At 44.6% G+C, this 21,602-nt stretch overlaps 2 protein-coding genes across 2 annotated transcripts in view; one reads left to right on the forward strand and one right to left on the reverse strand.

The window, feature by feature from the left end:
- TARBP2 (TARBP2 subunit of RISC loading complex) overlaps positions 1 to 2,832 on the reverse strand; it is a 57,573-nt gene extending 54,741 nt beyond the window's left edge. Inside the window, exons 1-2 of the mRNA XM_086965272.1 lie at positions 2,680 to 2,832; positions 856 to 1,025 (exon numbers count right to left, since the gene is read on the reverse strand). Coding sequence (XP_086821398.1) covers positions 856 to 1,025; positions 2,680 to 2,729 — 220 coding nt within the window. The 5' untranslated portion in view covers positions 2,730 to 2,832. The remainder of the gene's footprint in view (positions 1 to 855; positions 1,026 to 2,679) is intronic.
- Positions 2,833 to 8,615: 5,783 nt separating this feature from the next.
- LOC147749018 (pleckstrin homology domain-containing family A member 3-like) overlaps positions 8,616 to 21,602 on the forward strand; it is a 157,706-nt gene continuing 144,719 nt past the window's right edge. Inside the window, exon 1 of the mRNA XM_086965282.1 lies at positions 8,616 to 8,746. Coding sequence (XP_086821408.1) covers positions 8,707 to 8,746 — 40 coding nt within the window. The 5' untranslated portion in view covers positions 8,616 to 8,706. The remainder of the gene's footprint in view (positions 8,747 to 21,602) is intronic.

Raw genomic sequence — 21,602 nt, forward strand, 5'->3', positions numbered from 1 at the left:
CACTGTCTTGACTTGAGTTGAGGTTCTTATACCACTATTTTAGTATATGGTTTGGCGCCCCCCTGGGCCCACTGTGTATTAGTACGATTTAATATCATTTCTGTGCTGAAGTATTGTGTGCTTTGAGTATCTATGTGTAGAAGATACTGTGTTGTGCTAGAGAGTGTTATATTAATAAATACATATTTTTAGAACTACTGTCTGGTTCTCCTTTCATTTTACCAATACTATAATGTTGCATTCTGGTAAAACAAGCTTCTTAACATTCCCTCAAGACTAAGCCTGAAGGCTGCTCTCCACGGCTACCACTTGGATAGATTTCTAAGGTTATCTTTGACCTCTTAATTAACCATAAGGGTTGTTTGGACTGGTGCAAGGTGCCCACTTTAATTAATGGACAGCTTATACCTGGCCAACTTCTCACACCCCTTCTACTTAAAATGGAAAGTAAATGTCACATGTTTCATCCTTCCCAGCATTTATAAAGGTAGGTGCACAACTCTAAAAAGTTGCCACCTTTACAGCTGGGCCTTCATCAGAGGCGCAGGATACACTTAATTAGCTATCTTCAAGCAGAGGCACGCTGTACTAGGAGCAGTTAGCAATCTTTTAGCAGAAGTGCAATGAACATCAAATGTTACCTATCTTTCATATGGTTGATATTCCACAGTAAGCAATCTTTCAACAGGGACACACTATACATTCAGCAGTCTTTAAACACAGGTTTACATCGGACACAGAAGTAGCCCGCTCTCACCAAATGCATTTACTTAGCAGTTAGCCATCTTTAATTAGCATCACTGTTACACCAAGCAGTTTGATTTTCTTAAACAGAGCAAGCACGTTGATACTGACCTGTGCAGTTAATGTCGCCAACTGTGACTCGAAAGGTGAAATTAGGCTGGTGGGCTTGTCCTTCTGCCTTGAGCAGATCATACACGGGGGTCTTCCCTAGGCGAGTCCCATACTCCTGCAGAAGACTGATAGGCGTCTTTCCGGGATTGGCAGCCAGCATTTGCTCTATACTGAAGCCAGAACAGACAACATCATTCTAAAGCAAGCAGCTATACTTTAATGCAGCTACACTTGTGCAGAGGGCACCTCGTCCACGTTCATGTACTGCAGAAAAAATAGTCGTACACATTTACAGGCTATGCCACCATCTTTACAGAACTGCATGCATCCAGTTTGATTAGCTGAGAATCCATTCACATCTCTAAAAACCTTGCTAAAGAACAGAATGTAGTAAGACAGACCAGCCCCTGCACATTATTGATTACCTAGAGTGTTGCTAAAATTTGTAGTCCCATTTTTAGGTCGAGCTTCAAATCGACCTGTTATATCTCTTCTGCGGGGTCTGGCACACCCACCCACCTGGTTTAGAATACCGGGTGGAACGTACTGTGAAACAATGTTCCATATGCCAAGTCTCTGACCCGTAGGATCCGCCAGCAGGGGCGGCCTTAGGCATGTGCAAGCTGTGCACCTGCACAGGGCCTCCAAACCCCAGGGGCCACCACGCCAATATATATCCTTAATATAATAATCCTCCGAGGATGGATACATATTTGCGTGGCGACCCCTGGCAGGGATTTGGCGGCTTCCGGCCCTGTTCCACTTCCAAACACCCTGACCCCCCCCTCCCCCTCTTCACTGGCCTCCGCACCTGCGTTCCTCCTGGTTCCTGATTGGCTTCTGTTTTTTCCCTACCCAGTACTGCCCACATCGTGTGTCACAATACCCTCCTCCTCATAAATTTTATTGTTCTGAGACGAATTCGGAAGGGTAGGAGCAGCCGCAGGTACTGGTCATCTAACGCCTTTTCTGGACGTTTTATTAAAACACCTTCCTGAGCTCCGGGGGGCTCCGCCCCACCCGGATCCCCTCTTCCGGGACCTCCTACCTACACTGCCTGCCCAGGGCCACCATGAGCCTAGAGCCGCCCCTGCCGCCAGCAACCCTCAACACTACATCCATTTCCCCCATTCTTTGGCACCGAGCGAGTGCTGAATTTGGAAGCCTGTCTAATGCCCGACACATGTTGGCAATAATAGATGATTTCTCAAAATACCCAAAAGTTGAGATTCTAGAGTCAATGACGGCCGGAGTTATATACCTGTTGCTCATGACCATGGAATGCCATGCTACTGTTCTGTAAGTAGGTCTCCGCACACAGCACATGGAGCTGAAATGCCCAGCTGCCCACTGCGCACAAAATAATACTGCCTTACAAGTGTCCCTCTATACAAATGGTTCACCCACTCCTCCTGTGTGGACGAGCTTATGCGAGGAAAGGTACTGTCTAATCCCCGGCCCTAGCCATAGAATGGTATCATTCCCACGCCCCAAACGTGCAAGGTAGGTACGGCCTTGGGTGATGGTTCTCTTGTACCTTGATGCTCTGCCACCTGCCCTCTCTTAAAACGAGAATACAGCGCCATCCACTTTTGTAACGAATGCCATTGTTCGGATCTCACGTTGTGGTTGTCATAACAGTGATTGATCTTTGAGCAAGGTATTGCTGTCAGCTATTGCCATGTACTATCCTCTGCGCATAGGGGCACTGTCCTAATCTTTTCCCATGTGCAGAGAACCATTCACCCCCACAAATATAGGAACTGCAAAGTTCGCTCTTTATATTGAAAGGACATAGTCGTGAACGGTAGTCCCGTGGCTTACCTGGGCTCCCCGGCGCAGTCGTTGATCTCAGAGGCCTTCTCCTCAATCATTCCCTCCGTCCCCCGAGGAGCCCTCTTCCCCCCGGCCCTCGGATCACCAGCAACAATGGCTGGGACCCCCACACATGTGTAATGCCGGTGACAGGCCCTCTCTGTGCCGGCCCTGTGGGATGCGTAGTTCGTGCATCCATGCTCGCCATTGTTCTAGCTGTACTCAGAACGACAATACCCACAATCCTCAGTTCACACACCTACCCGGCAGCAAAGCTGCTTCAGAGCGAGAGAGAAACCTAACTGGCCAATCAGGACGTGCAGCGAAATGTCTTTGAAATGTTGCATCACAGTGGCGGCCACCTTTGAGTCAACGATCTAACATTTGAGTTTGTCGATGACCAAAAAATCTCCTCAGATCCTAAAAAAAAACAAAAAAACTGTGCGGGCGGCGTGTTTAAGTACGAGTCAGTACAAGTCAAAAGATGTAAGTACCAGCACGGATTTGTAATAAAGAACAAGAGCAAATCTGGATCAAAACCTATCAGCACGGTATGCTGTGCGGCGACCTCAACATGAAAACTGCTCTAGATTGCTTTATTTTCCGTTTCAGCGAGCTGATTTTTAGTTCTCGCCTGAGTCAATGTTGACCCTTGCGAGACATTTCGTTTACATACATGGCATGTGCTTTCCATTGGTTGGCTTCAGGTCCCTTGTGTTTCCTTGCTTGTAATCGCATAGTGCTAAGCACTGGCGGCACTCAATCTTTGAACAGGTGCAGCTCCGATTGTTCAGTGGCAGACGCGCCTTTCCAAAACATTTTAAGGAGTTTGGCGCCTGAGTGACAGCAGCAGGTTTTGAGAGTGTTAAGGCATCATGGATCAGTTCAGACATGGCCATATGCAAATCAGCCTTGACCCTGTGCCTCATGGAAACAGTCCAGCCCAAACTTCCAAGCCATGTCTTTCCTGGACTGGAATCAAGCATCCTAGGACCGGTTTCTGGCTTTCAGCCGTTCTCAGCCAGGATAGCTTGACTCCAGTGGTGTGGAGAGCATGGGACTCACGTCTCAGAATACCCATCCCGCTCGGGGTGACAAATGCAAAAACAACAATTGATGGACAGAATGCAGAACAATGTCATACATTCACCCCAGTATAGAGATCTGGGCCTAAATCCATCGGTTTTTTGCACTCTACACCACCCCAGTTCAGACATGGCCATATGCAAATCAGCCTTGACCCTGTGCCTCATGGGAACAGCCCAGCCCGAACGGCCAAGCCATGTCTTTCCTGGACCGGAATCAAGCATCCTAGGACCGGTTTCTACTATCAGCCGTCTTCTACCAGGACAGCTTGACTTCAGTGGTGTGGAGAGCATGGGACTCACGTCTGAGCATACCCATCCCAATCGGGGTGACAATTGCAAAAACAATTGATGGACAGAATGCAGAACAATGTCATACATTCACCCCAGTACAGAGATCTGGGCCTAAAACCATCGTTTTTTTGCACTCCACACCACCACAGTTCAGACATGGCCATATACAAATCGAACGGCCAAGCCATGTCTTTCCTGGACCGGAATCAATCATCCTAGGACCGGTTTCTGGCTATCATCCGTCTTCAGCCAGTATAGCTTGACTCCAGTGATGTGGAGAGCATGGGACTCACGTCTGAGCATTCCCATCCCACTCGGGGTGACAAATGCAGTTCGGGCTGGACTGTTCCCATGAGGCACAGGGTCAGACTGATTTGCATATGGCCATGTCTGAACTGGGGTGGCAGAGTGGGCTAAAGAACGGTGATGGATTAAACCCAGATCTGTTGACTGGGTGTGAGTGTTTGATTGGTTCAGATGCTCCGTCCATCACCAACCCCTTTTGTACCACTTTGTTCGCCATAAGTTGGCAGGGTATGCTCAGACGTGAGTTCCTTGCTCACTTTGCCACTGGATTTAAGCAAGCCGGGCTGAAAACGGCTGAAATGCCAGAAACCAGTCCTCGGAAGCTTGTTTCCGACCCAGGGAAGGCATGGCTTGGCAGTTCGGGCTGGACTGTTCCCATGAGGCACAGGGTCAAACTGATTTGCATATGGCCTTGTCTGAACTGGGGTGGCAGAGTGGGCTAAAGAACAGTGATGGATTCAACCCAGATCTGTTGACTGGGTGTGAGTGTTTGATTGGGTCAGATGCTCCGTCCATCACCACACCCTTTTGTACCACTTTGTTCGCCATAAGTTGGCAGAGTATGCTCAGACGTGAGCCCCTTGCTCACTTTGCCACTGGATTCAAGCAAGCCGGGCGGAAGATGGCTGAAATGCCAGAAACCGGTCCTCGGAAGCTTGTTTGCGGACCAGGGAAGGCATGGCTTGGCAGTTCGGGCTCAACTGTTCCCATGAGGCACAGGGTCAGACTGATTTGCATATGGCCATGTCTGAACTGGGGTGGCAGAGTGGGCTAAAGAACGGTGATGGATTAAACCCAGATCTGTTGACTGGGTGTGAGTGTTTGATTGGTTCAGATGCTCCGTCCATCACCACCCCCTTTTGTACCACTTTGTTCTCCATAAGTTGGCAGGGTATGCTCAGACGTGAGTCCCTTGCTCACTTTGCCACTGGATTCAAGCAAGCCGGGCTGAAGACGGCTATAATGCCAGAAACCGGTCCTCGGAAGCTTGTTTCCGATCCAGGGAAGGCATGGCTTGGCAGTTCGGGCTGGACTGTTCCCATGAGGCACAGGGTCAGACTGATTTGCATATGGACATGTCTGAACTGGGTTGGCAGAGTGGGCTAAAGAACTGTGATGGATTAAACCTAGATCTGTTGATTGGGTGTGAGTGTTTGATTGGTTCAGATGCTCCGTCCATCACCACCCCCTTTTGTACCACTTTGTTTGCCATAAGTTGGCAGGGTATGCTCAGACGTGAGTCCCTTGCTCACTTTGCCACTGGATTCAAGTAAGCCGGGCTGAAGATGGCTGAAATGGCAGAAACCGGTCCTCGGAAACTTGTTTCCGGTCCAGGGAAGGCATGGCTTGGCAGTTCGGGCTGGACTGTTCCCTTGAGGCACAGGGTCAGACTGATTTGCATGTGGCCATGTCTGAACTGGGGTGGCACAGTGGGTTAAAGAACGGTGATGGATTAAACCCAGATCTGTTGACTGGGTGTGAGTGTTTGATTGGTTCAGATGCTCCGTCCATCACCACCCTCTTTTGTACCGCATAAAATCAATAAGCAGCAACTATGGTTTTTATATCATATTGAAAAAGCTTCCACTTAAAGCCCTGGTGACACCACAACAATGTTGCAGCTCCTAAATTTCAAAAAGCGAAGGGAAATCCAGAGAGAAAATTACTCTCTTTAAAGAATTTTCCTTCCCCTACAAAGCTCCCCTCCCATGACGTCATGCTGTGACTTCTCCACTAGTGAGAAGTGAGCACAGCCCTGCCAAGTATCACGCATCAGGCGTGACACTAACACATTTCAGTGTGGTGGTCCACATCACCGCACTGAAATGCGAAGTCACGCATGATAGCGCCTTGTCAGCAGTGCTAAGCAATCATGCACCTTACTGACTTGAAACTAAAGCTGGTTTGTCTCTCTGGATTGGCAGTGTGCAGTGCACGCTGCTTCCAACAGGCTTGGGGAGAGTCTGCAGCGATAAGCTGCTGCAAAGTAACAGAAATTCACCCGACACGCGTTGCGCCGCAGTATGATTGACTTCACCTTCATTACACTGCAGCAAGACTAGTGAGTGGGTGGTTACAGTCAGAAAGAGTGACTGGCACAGATCCTTACCATGGGAATATAATTGCTGTTCTGGTAAAATGAAGTTTGCCCTCTTAGTCAGGAGTTAGTGCTATAGTGCGCTTGTGTGATTTGGAAAGCTCAGCGTGTAGGTTGTGGAAAGTGTAACGTATTGCTTTCACAACAGAAATGCTATTAGGGGCAAAGGCTGCGGAGCCCCACACTTCGTCTCGACAGGAGGAGGATCTGTGCCGTGCCCGGAGGATGAGGTCGGGGAAAAGGTTGTCTCTAACTCCTTTCTTCAGAGGCACCACCACCGGCTACCTGCTTATTCCAAATTAAATATTAAGTTTAAAGATGGCTTTACAAAGAGGCTGTTTAAACTAGCGCCAAAACTGCTTTCTGTAGATGTGTCTCGGGTCGCATTAGGCTCCACGTGGAAACACTGTTGGTTGGGGAGGAGCCGGTTCCGGTGGGCCCAGGCTGTAGCAGGATATTCAATTTCCTGCCCGCCAGCCGGGCCTCAAGGCACCCAGGAATTACTTGCTGTTCTGCTGTGTGCCCTGCTGCATGGCTGAGAAAAGGAGGAAGACGGTGTTCTAGAACAGATCAACTCTGCTCACCTGCTCTTGACCTCCCCATGTGCTGTTGCTGTGCCCTGTCCAGGTAGAGCCCAACTTGTGCCCCAGACTCACCACTAACAGGATGAGTCTCAACCGTGGGAGCAGGTGCACAAGCTGAGGCAGTGCAGCACGGCTTGCTCTGACTCAGGCAAGCAATCTCCACGGTGCCCCAGCTGCTTCTCTCGGTGGATCCTTTCATCAAGAGACTTAGTAAGTCACATTTTAATATAATTTACTCCTGCCATTTAAACTATTTGTTGCGAGAATGGGGAGGGGGCTCCTGCACAGCATAGCGCCGTGCAATGGCACACTCAAGTTGTCTGTGCTGTAAATACCGGGCCATCTAAGGCAGCAATTTTGTGTAATTAAACCAGCAGTTGTTTTGCTGATTTATTAGTTCGAAGGGTTGAATATCCTTGCTTGACAGTACGAAGCATCTGGTTTTATTTTTGCAAAACACTAAGAGACTTGCTAAGTGAAAGTCACAGATAAGTAGGGGGATTAAAGTTCCGCTGGATAGAGGTCATACTATTCTCTACTAGTAGGTTTCACTCTCACCATAAAGTAGTGCAGAGGGTTAATATGCTTACTATAAAGAAAGTCTACCACCATATAACAGAACTGTATTGTATGTAGTTTGCTCAGTGGGTTGCTGCTTTTGTCACAGAGTTCCCTTTGATAATTGTGGTTCAGTCGCACCTGTAGCTGAGGTTGAGTTGGAAGGTGCTGATTATTTAGAAATTTTAAAATAGCTTTAAAAGCACCTACTGCAGAGTGTGACTTTCAGGTTATGAGTGTGTTTTCTGATATTTGCCTGTTTCCATGTACTTCATTGCGTGATTTTGGTTGCAAGAAAGTGTCACTTCAAGTGTCACACATTTAGTCTCTGAATGTCTCAGAAATCCACTGAATCTATGAAAATGTTACACATAAGCAATCTCAAACATTAGCAGCTGTGCTTTAATTGGTGTAATTTCCGATATTTATATGTTTCCCTTGTCTTCATTGCTTGCGAGAAAGTGTCACTCTTATTTGTGGAAATGTCACTCATAATTACACTGAAATTATGAAATGTCGCACATAGCAATCTGAAACCTTGGCTGCTATGAGAAGAGTCTGCATCAAAAGCCGCTTGACAGTGATTCAGTTCTTTAAATAAATCTGCGCGGAAAGTGAGCTTGTAAAATATCCATTATAAGAAAAATTTTCATTGTTTGCTCCTTGAAACGTTGTATACAGTCTATCGATAACTATTAAGATTCCGAAATCACCCAAGCGTAGCAAACGAAGATGGCCACTGATTCCGGCCACTAAATGGTGTCCTTCCTTTGTTTCCAGTTTTTTTTAAATTTTTTTAACATCAGAAGATCGTCGCTAGGTGGCAGCCATGGCATAGATGATTTTGGGTCCCTTGTGAACAACGGAATCATCCCGCTTTAGGAGCGTTTTCTTTGGTCGAGACGTGCGTTTGCCTTCTTAACACATGCGGAATGGCTTTACGTGATTGGTCATCAAAGGGGGACGACTTACTTCAGACGCCGGGGGTTGGCTTGCGTCTACGTCGATCGTCTTCTGCCGGCTTCTCGGCGGCGACAGTAATTGGTGGAAATGAACATGGTACCACCTCCGTGTGTGTTCGCCGAGGTTTTCGGTATCTGTGCTTCTGGCGATGGAGGGTCCCCTGCTTAAATGGACTAACTACTTGACGGGTAAGGTGGGAATTGGGCCCAACAGACGGACACAAAAGGGTGGACCGGTTCTATAGATGGTAGAGGGCAAAGGGGGCAAGTGTGAGTGCAGGGAATATGGACGCGGGAGTAAAACCCACGAGTACCAAAGATGTGAAATACCCTACATGGGGCAAATAAAAGCAACAAGGGACTAAAGAGAGGCATCAGAATAGGTAGGCAAGTTGTACTTTCGAGTAAAGACAAGCGTCTCTGTGTTCCAATACGGGCATTGAGGTAACATATTGTTGTAGGGTACAAGATAGGTCGGTAGGATTGGGCAGAAGGGCGGCAGGCACTTTCTCCTGATAATGGGATATGTATGGTCTGAAGGATGGTAACAAAGTATAACCATGGATTGTGTTCATTATGGGTGCAGCATGCAGCTGGCGTAGGCAGCATAAAGATGGCAACAAGAGAATGCCAGGTCGCAACCAACATACGGGCACTAAAAGGCGTCTGTTGCTAGGGGCAATGGGGATTCCGAAACTAAGTTTTCGTGGATTCTAAAAATACTAGCACAGGAGCGGAATAACATGCATTATCGCAATCAATAAAGAACATGTCTCAGAGTTATTGTTTTAATGTACACCTCACTGGAAAAAAAAAGGAACAGAGGAAAGTATTTGTTTTCCGTCCTATCAGTTCCATAGTTGTGACACTAAGTTGGTTTCAAATAAACACACCAAAATGCTGACTATCGATCTGTCAGTGCCTTAAAGATTTATTGCTCCAGAACGACTCTGGCGCAGTGCCACTTATTTCGTTTGCAGGGAGAAATGTAATTACTGTTATACGACAGCAGTACCGTAGATGACATTGAGTCTGAGGACCCCCACCAATCACCATCCAGTGGCGCTGGAAGTAGGGGTACTGACATAGTTTACATGGAGAATGAGCATCAAGGTGGGATTGAAATGCTTTTTTTCTGCAGCATTTTTGTCTCTTCAAAGAAACATGATTAAATATGCCCTTTGCCTTCAGTGAAGTGACGTTATTGAACAGCACCCCCTCTCTAAATAAAAATAGTTTGAGCACCATTGGCACCATTGCACAGTTTCCACCTTCACCATACTTGACATTCGCACACGTTGATTTCAAAGGTCACAAGATCCCCTTTGGACGACTTGAGTGAGGGGAACCTTTTCCCTCCCAACCACAGACAAATCACAAATCTTCTGTCTACTATCACAGCCCATCCTGTTTCCCTAAACTGGACCTCAATTTCACTGGGAATATGTAGGCGCTCTAAAAAGGATTGTGCGACCTCATGGTTTGTCAATTTTGCCCTCCTGCAACCTAAAGGAATGCTTATCTCCATTGTAAGTCTAAATTTCCACTTATTTGCACTTTGGGCGTGAGAAATGGGCTAAGGGCAAGAGATCAGCCTTGGTTAGGAAGGAAGCTAGATGGCTCCCATAAGCCCCCTATAGCCGCTCCTTTGGATCTTCTCCTAGATCAGTTATAAACAGCACTGAGTGAACCCCTCCCCCCTACTCCCACTAAAACTAGATAAGTCTTTGCTCCCGTAGGCTGCCCTTTAACACTATTGCGCAACGCATTGTACCTCTCCAGATATCAACTCCCATTTCTTCCCCCGTAATCCTTTACAGCTCTACCCCTCCTGGCCGCTAATTCTCAATAACCAGAGAATAAGGATTCTCTCACACTGGCTCGCCAGCCCTTCACCTACCAACCTCCTCAGTAGCCCACCCCCTGTTACCTCATTTTCGCCTCTGGTTCATCGCCCTGTACCGTGATGCAGGTAATTTAATATAGCGTTGTTTCTTTATTTACTCATGTTTTGCATAGCATTTCATTGAACTATTCTGCACTTTTTTAGACCTATTTCTTGCATCCTATTTGAGTTGCCATAAGCACCTTTCCTATGTATTGTTTGTTAATTTACCATGCTGTACAACTGCTATCAAAATCTGCTGCCATTGTAATATGTACTGTTTTTGCAATGAAAACCTGCAAATAAAGATTGTTGGAAAAAAAGTCACACCCTAAGGCTTACGTCAGAGTAAAGCTCCATCGGGGGAGAGTAATTGGTGATAGCTGCACAATACTAATCTTTCCTGCATTGAGGAAGTCGCCAAGTGGAGGAGTCTTTCCCACTTGAAACTTAATGGTGAAAAGACCGAGCTCATAATCCTCGGCAATTCTCGAAGTTTGCTACCAAGCACCATGTGGCCTTCCTCTATCGGTCCGGTGCCGGTTCCCAAGACAGAGATTAAAAGCCTGGGAATCTGGCTAGACCAAGACCTTACTTTCACAGTACAGGCTAGGAAGACTGCTGCTTCATGCTATGGCCTGCTAAGAATGATCCGCAAAATCCTCCCCCTCCTACCTTTCCAAGCAAAAAAATTACTTATCCAGGCTCTAATTTTGTTGAGGATAGATTATGGAAATACCCTTTACTTAGGTGCCCCGTATGCAGTGATCGTGAAATTGCAGGTCGTACAAAATTGTGCAGCAAGGCTACTCCCTGAGACCCCTAATCAATGCTCAGCAAGGCCTGCACTATGCTCTCTCCACTGGCTCCCGGTGCAAGAGAGAATCAACTTTAAGGCCCTCTGCATAGTCCATAAGTTGCTGGACGGGCATGGCCCCCCCCCCCCCCCCCCCATCAACAAAGCCATGATTTTACCCTACAGGGTAAACCGAAAACTGAGCTCAGATGAATTTCACCTTGCTGTGGTCCCTAGGATTAAGAAGTGGCAGACAGCTTTTCTCATTTAATGCCTCCAGATGCTGGAATGCCCTTCTGCTGAACATCCGTAGGGAACCAAATCACCTGATGTTCCGAAAACAGCTAAAGACCTGGCTTTTCCCCTAGGGTATCTGTCCACTAGTTACAGCTTCAGCGCTGGGATGCCTCCGGGTAGCCATGTGCTATACAAATGCCAATTCAATTCTATACACATTTAGAAAGCAGGACGGGGATAATTTTCCCTGATATTGTCCCCAGATATGTGTGACGATTGTGTGGTGATCTATCATAGTGCTCATACTCTGGGTAGAATGTTTTTGGGTATGTGTTCTAAGTTCTCATGGAATGTAGGTGATGTAAACCAGGCTGACAGTTGTCTCCTGGTGCTGATAAGTGTACAACATGAATAAATACTTCTCTTTAATCCGTGTGTGGCACACTGGGGTAGTACAATTTGGCGACAAGCGGTTTGGCGTCCACAGCAACACCTGCATCCTACAGGAACTGGTAACTCCGGTTATTTCTACAAGTGGATTGAACAATGTGTGAAAGATTAGTAGTTAGAGAGAATTCCATGGACACTAACAATCCTTGGATGGAAAAGTTTCCTAAGGTTTTTGAGGCGAGATTGGGAAAGATTAGAGGGTTCAGACACCAGAATACAGTTCTGGATAGCGTGGTACCTATAAAAAAAACTTGAATGGTGCCTTTTAGCATCAAATAAAAGAGATGGCAAACATACTGAGAAAATGTGCATATAAGGGGATTATCAAACCAATTGAATCTTTGGTTTAGTTACCTCCGTTGGTTATCACCAGAAAAACAAGCATTGGCAATATGAAATAATAAAAAAAAAAGTGAGTTGTGCAAGGAAGAGAGATGGAGAGGGAGGGGGAGGGGGCGGGGCAGGTTATCACAGCCCTAAAAGGATGTTCTTTGAAGGAGAACATCAGAGGCGCTGCTAAAGTGATTGCGGGGCAAGCGAAGGAAAAACAAGCATTGGCAATACGAAATAATTAAACAAAATAATAAATGCGAGTTGTGCGAGGAAGAGGAGAGAGGGAGAAGGAGAGAGGGGGGGGCGGGGCGGGTTGTCGCAGCCCTAAAAGGATGTTCTAATTGAACAAGAAAATGCCAGTACTGTCTCGATTTTTTTTTTTTAATACTAAATCCTGAGGACCATACGAATTATACACTATGGTACCATGACAAAATTATGTCTGAGTAAATCTTTTATTTTATTTTTGGATTTTATCTCAACAAAAAGACGTTCGGTTATTAATTCACCAATTCATTGTACATAACAAGACCTCCTATACACCATATATCATTTTATACAATATTTACCAACAGATATTTATACAATTGCAAAAATATACATTTCTTATATTCAAAAACAATCATACTCTCATACACGCACAGCCATTCATCATTCGATATACATACACACTGGAATTGAAATATTCACAGTAAGCCATATAAAATACATTCCTATCAATAAAGTTTTTGTTTTACTCCTTTTACTTAGATGGCATAGATTGTCTACGCATTTCGAACTCACATGACTGGGGGAGTTCTCATCAGGACAACAAAGCTGTAAAAAGGGGGGAGAGCAAAAACCTTTCTATTAGGCACATAACTGTAAATATAGTCGCCTAGCTCCAACCAGCATCACTCAAGCTTACTTCTCTTACCTTTTAAAGCTAGTTGTGGGTTATGCAATAGCCCGACAGGACAATGAATGAGTCAACAGAACAGTGGACCTGTGTAGAAAATGACCCCATCATTGTCCGGTATACTGTATTAATGTAAAGCTAGGACTGGATGAAAACTCAAGAACTTACTTGTAGTAACGGAGGACTGTGTAGCATATATGCAGCCTGTCCTGAAAAAAGGTAAGGGGTTGGTCACTGCCTCGTTCAAAACAAAAATGCATAACTCATATCTTAGAGGCAAGGAATCTTGCTGCTTACTTGTTAATCAATGGCTGGTGACCGTGATTGAATCATGGAGGGCGGGTGGATTCTGTAATGAGGTAATGCGGAAAGTCAGTACCCCGAATGATTGCCCGAGTTGGCCTCATTTCCTATCAATAGCAAGGTCAGGCTTACCTACTAGTGTAGTGTTTTTTCAAACCCGCTCGGTTCGGGGACGGAGGGGACCAGTTTCTTTAGTGCAGCGTCGCGATCCAACCTTCCTACAAGGAGGAATGGATATGCGGTAAGCCGGTCTGAGGGAAGAAGCTTAATTTACTTTAAAACCTCTTGCCAACAAGCACTTACTTGTTTCTTTAAAGGTCGCCATCTGCAATGGGGTTCAAAGAGGGCGGGCGAACTCTGGAAGGAAAGTAGGAGGAATTTAGGTTGTATTAATTACTTAATGTCGTTTTTTTGCGTGGCAGCCGTTCTCGAGGTAGGGGTGTTTAGGCTGTCCTTACCTGATTCAGACGGCATTTTTTCTGACCCGCTTCGCTGGTATGGCCATATTTCCAATCGCGCTGTCTCAGACACTCGGGCCGCGTCTAATTATGTGACACATTTCCTGTCCCATGAAGGCTCATGGGAATTGTAGTCCCGACGCTTACAGTGTCTTTGTTTTCTGTGAATTTTACGAGGTAAAATACAACTGATGGGATCCAATAAATGCAATTAGTGTTTTCCCAATGTTAAGTTCGTTTCTGACAGCCGGTAGAAAATTGATAATAACATATTTTTTGACGATTAAAACATTTCTTCTTTATAAGTAATTTGGAAATCACAATGTCGGATGAAGGACATTATTTTCACTTGGTTACATCTCTAATGGTACCTTTCTTGTTGGGCGATTATGTTGTTCAATTGATGAATGTGCAAGTGAGGTCACAGTGTGTCGGCCATTTTAGATTGGGATGTCAGCAGACAACCAATTGGGGTCCATAACGTTGGTAATCTTTACTTGTGCATTTGGCACCCAGTTGTCAGTTCATGAAAACATTGTGCATGAGACACTCAGGATGCGTTAAAGTTTAGTTCAGTTTATATATTTCAGTGAGCTCATTGAGTCCATGTGTTGCAGCATTGAATTTGACAATAAGCATTGCCTCGTGTTTAGATAGTTTCAGGTCAAGGTCTCCTCCTCTTGCGTCCTTCTCTACTTTTGTGATCACTGTCCATCAGATCTGAGTCCCTGTGATTCTGTAGGCGCCAGTGATTGACCAATGGGGCTGTTAGCACGTTCTTATTGATTCTTGATTTATGTTGCTGGATTCGTGAGCGGACTTCCTGATTAGTCTTACCTATATAGATCAAACCGCATGGGCACTTGATACTATAGACTATAGACAACGTATCTTGATTTACAATTAATAAATGCCTCATGCTTCCATCCTATGTTGGGGCGGGTTGTCGCAGCCCTAAAAGGATGTTCTGGCATTGCGCGGAGGGGGTCGGAGAGTGGCTTCCTTTGAAGTCTGATTGGGGGGGTGGCGGGGAAGCGGCTTCCTTTGAAGTCCGATGCCGAGGCATGGTGTGGGATGTGGCTGGTAATGTGCACGCGCCTGCCTTACATGAACTGTATGCGATCCACAGCCGTTTGGCTAGACTTTTGAAAGCCTCACTATAATCTCGACCCTAAAAAGCATTGCTAAAGCAATGCTGTAGGTTGAGACCTAAAAACAGGATATTTAGGAGTTTGTATTGACCTGCGCAGTCCGAATAAAGTAATCTGGGTAGATTTGCATCCTCTACCGTGAATCACTTACATTTTTTCTAGTTTTGCTGATGCATCTTCATTTAGCAAAATTGATTTTGCACCCGCCTACCATCAAGTGAAATTAGAACAATCCTGTAGGCATCTCGCAGCTTTAATTTCTGCAGTGGGTATTTTTCAATCCGAGAGGATGCCTTTTGGTTTGGCATCTGCCTGTTAGTCTTCCAACGCATCATGGAGTCTCTGTTCGAGGGCATCGATGGTTGGGCTGGGGTGGTTGCTAATGTCAAAAAGTGTGAGTTTGCCAAGTCCTGGATTAAATATTTGGGGCATGTTTTTGCACGACAAGGGATAGAACCACTCCCAGGTTTAGTTAAGGCCACTGTGAAAGCCCCTGCACCCAACAGTAAGGAACAGGTGTTATCGTTTTTGAGTGTTTGTGAATTTTATGCTAAGTTCATCAAAAATGTTGTCAGTAAGACTGAGAGAGTTTGAGGAATTTGTCAAAAAGTAAAATTTTTTCAAGTGGGATGAGAGGTGTTGGGAGGATTTTGTCCAGTTGAAGGAGAAGATAAGTTCAGAGAAAATGTTGGCTCCGGTTGATCCTGCCAGTCAATGCCTTATCTCTGCTGGCACAAGTAACAGTGGATTATGGGCAAGCCTTTCCCAAGTAGTGTGATCTAGGTTAAAGAACTGTAGGTTTTGTATCCAGGGCTCTGCGATACAATGAGGAAAAAAACTCTGTAATTGAAAAAGAACTGGTTGCATGTTGTTGAGCGAGTGTTTTGTTTGGGGTAGGCATTTTAGGATATTGACAGACCATAAGACAGACCATAAACCTCTGGTTGGTATTTTGAGTGGTGGTGTTATCAGAGATTTTTAATGCCCAGAATTGCCAGATTGAGTGCAAAACTTCTCCAGTACTATTTTGCTATTGAGTATATCCCTGGTGGGAAGACTATCAGAGCGGACTACCTGTCAAGATCACTATCTGTGTTTATGGAAAGAGAACCTGGGGATGAGGACCTAGAATGTCTCATTACAAGCTGTTGATGTATTATGAGAGTGCTTTTGATAGAGAGTGATGGATGGAATGTTTGGAGAAAGATGAAGATCTGAAAATGGTTTGTGAATTTGTGATTGGAGGGTGGCCAAAAGAAAGCCCATTACCTTCAAGTGCCCAACCGTATTTTAAGATTTTAGATGAGTTGACGCTAGAAGACGAGAATTTAATTATGCGAGGGGAGAAGTTTATACACCGGTTTTACTCAGAGAAAGGATCATTCATGCTAGGCATGAGGGGCCATTTGGGACAAACAGTCACTTAAAGAAGAATATGTTCTGTGTATTGGTGGTCCAGTAAGGACAATGAAATTGTTCAAACTGTCAGGGATTGTATTATTTGCTCGGCAAGTTACTTGGTTTGGAAAACTGCTACCCCACCTCTTCACCCCATTCAGCTTCCTGAAAGGACTTAGGCGAAGCTTGCAGGAAATTTCATTGATCTTTTCAGTATTTTGCCACCAAGGTTTAGATAAGCCTTGGTTTTAGTTGAATATTATAGTAAGTGGTGGGAGGTGGAATTCGTCCCAGAACCAGATACTAGTGCTGTAATATAATTCCCAGCAAAACCTTTGAGAGAAGGGTTTCCGAATGAGCTAGTCTCCAATAACTAAGTTCAATTTGTTTAAAAAGAAATTAGTATTTGAATAAATCTGGTATCGAACACAAAAGGTTGCACTGTATCACCTGCAGATATGGTTTGTTGGAGAAAATGAACATAACACTAGTAAGTTATATCCAGTGGACTGGTAAGTACAGTATTGGTGTGCATATGGCAGTGGATGATATGTTGTTTGCCCATCGGACCAGTCCAAATGTGGTTACAAGTAAAACACCTTTTGAGATTATGAGAGGTTTGTTACCTGCTAGTGAAATGTTTGCAGCATGGTTGAAAGAGTGTCAGTCTGGCTCTTTCCATGAAAGTGATATGGATAAGTGTGACTGCCCGAAGGTGGAGATAGGGCAGAGAAAAAATCGAAGCAACGTTTTGATGAGAAACATGGAGTGGGCAGGCATGGTAATGACATTATGAAAGGAGATTGGGCCTGCATAAGAGAACCTTCTCATGCGCCGAAGGGTCAATCAAAGTTTAGAGAACCTTTAAAGGTAGAAGCTGCTAATGAACATTCAGTTAGAGCGAAAAGAGATGAATGTTGGAATTGTTTTAGGGTGGTTAAAGCTAAAAATATAGAAGTGATGGATGCAAAAGAGGAGGATGGTCTGTCTAGGGTTTCAGATCTTGCCCAAGGTGTGGATAATCTTACTCACCCAAGAAGAATCATCAGGAAACCTGTTTGGTTTCATTAGTAAAACATAGTATATATTGTGGCCTTTCATTTGGGTGTTGGTTGGTCTATATTTGGATCAATTGTTTGTCAGGAATGTGTAATGATTGCTTTGGGTGTTTATTATGTATAACAAGTCATAGAGCTTAAGTTTCTTTTTGTGTTTATCTTTGTTTGAGTAGACTTTTTTTCTATTTTAACAGTATTATCGTAAATCAAATATGGTATTCAATGGTCATATGTAAATGTATCCATTGTGTAAAAGGGTAAGATGTTGTTATGATCTATTATATCACTCATATTCTGGGTAGAATGTTCTTGGTTATGTGTTCTAAGTTCTCGTGGGATGTTGGTAATGGAAACCAAGCTGACAGTTGTCTCCTGGTGCTGTTAACTGTACAACGTGAATAAATACTTCTCCTCATTAACCAGTATTGTGTGGTACACTGGGGTACTACACATTGCTTCCCCAAATATAGAGACTACTGTCTAAATGAAAAACAAAAAAACTCTTCAATAACAGGCTTAAACAAATGGGCAATATTTTAAAATATATCAGTTGAGGCAAGAGTCTCTTTTAAGCTGGAAAATTAATATGCTGCATGAGTCGAGTAATCTTTGACTTTCAGACTTAATCTTTCAAAGTTCACCAAATCTTGTAAATGGACTTGCAGTACCTGAATCTCATGCCGGGTGGTGGGCAAGGTTTGTCTGCTATGTCCGGATTACGATCATCCCAAATAATTATATGTGCTGTAAATCCTTTTACCACATATATTAATTACCATTACTAGTTGTGTGATAAATACCACATTCCCCTGGGTAAAAGTAGGGTGTGGATTTTGGTGCAGTAAGCACCAAACTCTGCACGCTATTTCTCATCCATTGTAGTCTTAAAACAGGTGCTATTTATCTCACCTAGGAAATTTAAATCCATGCTGTGTCAGAATAGATCCAAATTGCACCCTTTTATGGGCTGACCATGAATGGGGGCCTCTGTGCCTCCAATCAATCTTGAATCTTAGATGTGTGGTTGCGTAGGGGGATTCTCAGTGGAACAGGGGTTTGTTTGTGAAGGGTGGATTTTGATGGCATACAAGTGTCTTGTAGGACCTGCGCATTGTTCGGACAATATAAACTAAGGGCTTGGTGTCAAAACTGATTCCAGACACCGCCGCATGATATGCTGGCCTATAGGCCAGCTATCTGTCAGTGCCAGCGTAAGACCCCCTAATCTACCAGGGAGCGAATGGTTTCTGGCAACCACTAAACATGACAACCCTGATTCCTCAAGAATTGTGGAAACAGTACAATACCCTTTGGTCCGTCACTTGTGCTTGCTTATTCTCAGAGAAGTATACAGAGAATACACAGTGAGACGTTTTCTATAATATTTATTGAACCAACGTTATTCTTGCATAAAATAGGTGTGGTACAATGATTAGTAGACAGCAGCAGATAAACATGATTGCAAGCACCAAAAGCGTAAATAGTAGATGTAGTTCTACCATGATGCTAAACAATTGTATATATGCAGGCATATAAACAAGGCAGTAATCTAGCGTACTCCTACTGTGCAAATCTTACTCTAAGTGTACCTAGAGTGGGTATAGGTGTAGAGCCAAGAATTCCTCCAAGGGACGATTCAACCTCATTACCTGATGGGTTAGAGTGAAGGACCCCGTTCTTGGTCACAAACTGGACACCCCTCACGAGATGTCAGGTTGCCATGTGGTGATTTCTCAGCATGCAAGCAGGGGTGTGGAATTTTATGAAATATGTACTTGTCCATGGGACAAGTAGCTTCATAAATCTACATGTCCTGTAACAAAATCCACTTGTCCCTTTGGTGCCATGTAGTGCGCCGTCAAATAATGGCTGCAATCTCTTTATAGAAGAGCTCTGATAATAGCCTTTCTGGTTGTCAGGCTATTACTATAGAAAGATTTGAATTTTGGAGTTTCTCACCAGCTCTTCTGTAATCTTTTCCCATACTGAGAAAGGTCGGCAATTTACCCCTGACAATAGCAGAAGTAAAGTTTCTTCCATGGCTGGAAAAAAGTGTGTTTGGAGAAAAAGTGAACTTGTAAACAGTCAACAGATTTCCGCTGGGGCATATTCATATTTGCTCATGCTAAGATGCAATTCACAAAGATTTTCTAGGACTACGGTTTCCTGGCCTACTTAAGGAAATTCATGTGAATTCATGAAAAACGTAGATCTACATGAATACAAAGTCATATCATGGGTGCCCTTTGATACTTTAACAACTGAGCCCCTAATTAAATCTGAGTTAACCAAGACTTTGTGCTTTTATTAAAATGCTATCTCTTCCTATCTGTGAGCTGGCTTCATTGTGTGCTCTTTTATAAAGTAGTTTTGTTCAGTGCCAGGAATTTCTATGGCAACATGGCCTTTATGAGACCAAATACCAGCGGTCTAGTAAGAACGCGCTGGCATACAGCAGCACGCCTACCTGATAATCCCAAGGTAGAGAAACGAGCATAGTGTAGGCCAAGTGAGTTACCAGAAAATTAAAATACCCACCACGTTGATCCAAAGTTCTTATGACACCAAGCAAGCAAAAAATTAATTGGAATCCTCGCCAGAATAGCTCTCTTGCCTCTTCCATCTGAGCATCTATCCATTCATCCTTTAACACACTGATATCTAGCATTTCACCTTTACATTGGCCCCCATTCATTCTTTTATCCATTAGCCTTTCACCAAACTGTTCGTCCGTCAGTCCATCCGCTCATCCATTTCCAAACCTACCCATCCATCTCCAAACCTATCCATTTCAACCATCCATCCTTTTGCTCATCCATACACCCTCCCTTTCACTCATCTATCCACCTTCCCTTTCACTCATCCTTCCACCCACTCTTCAACCCATCCATCAATCCATCCTTCCACTCATCCATCCATTTATCCTTTACACTCATCCATCCTTTCACTCTCTAATCCTTAAACCCTGTAACCCATCCATCCACCCATCTAGCCAGCCACACTTTCACTCACTCATCCTTTCACCCACATCCATTCATCCTTTCACAATTACGAATCTTTGTCTGCAGAGCTGCAGACAGAAGAGGCCCATCAAGAGCTCCGCCTCTACTGTAGCTGAAAAGTGTGGTGTTCATGAAGCCCCTGTTCAAAGCTATCCTGCCATCTCCAAACCTATCGACCCAACTGATCAATCCAGCCTTCTTTCACTCATCCATCCATCCTTTCACTCTACACATCCTCCTCTTCACTCCTATTCATCCATCCTTTCACTCATCCATCCATCCATCCACCCATCCATCCATCCTCCTTTTCACTCATCTATCCACTTATCCTTTCACTTCCTCCATTTATGCTTTCGCTCGTCCATCCACCCTTTCACCCGTACATCTTCCGTTTCGCTCATATATCCATCCACCCTTCACTAATTCCTCCATCCACCTTTACACTCAACTGTCCACCTATCCATCCATCAACCCTTCCACCCGCCCACTCAGCCATCTATCCCCGCCCACTCAGCCATCTATCCCCGCCCACTCAGCCATCTATCCCCGCCCACTCAGCCATCTATTCATCTACTCTCTCACCACTTAATCCACCCTTTCAATAAGCCGTCCATACTTTCACTCATCAATCCACTTTCGACCTATCCATCCACTCACCCATCCCTTCATTCACACTTGCACTTATCCTACCATTCTTTCAAACATCCATCCTTACACTCATTCATCCATGTATCTTCCCTTTCACTACACTCATTCATTCATCCTTATATCCATTCACCCTTTCACTCATTAATGTATGCATCTATCATCCACTCTTGCACGTATTCATCCATGCATCTATACATCCACCCTTTCACTTATTCATACATGCACCTATCCATCCACCCTTTCACTTATTCACACATGCATCTATCCATCCACTCTTTCATACATGCACCTCTCCATCCACCCTTTCACTCATTCATTCATGCATCTAAACATCCACCCTTTCTCTCATTCATGCATGCATCTAAACATCCACCCTTTCACTCCACTCATTCATCCAACTATCCATCCAGCCTCACTTATTCATCCAT

Source organism: Lissotriton vulgaris, chromosome 1_1 (assembly GCF_964263255.1).
Source record: "Lissotriton vulgaris chromosome 1_1, aLisVul1.2, whole genome shotgun sequence".
Taxonomy (NCBI): domain Eukaryota; kingdom Metazoa; phylum Chordata; class Amphibia; order Caudata; family Salamandridae; genus Lissotriton; species Lissotriton vulgaris.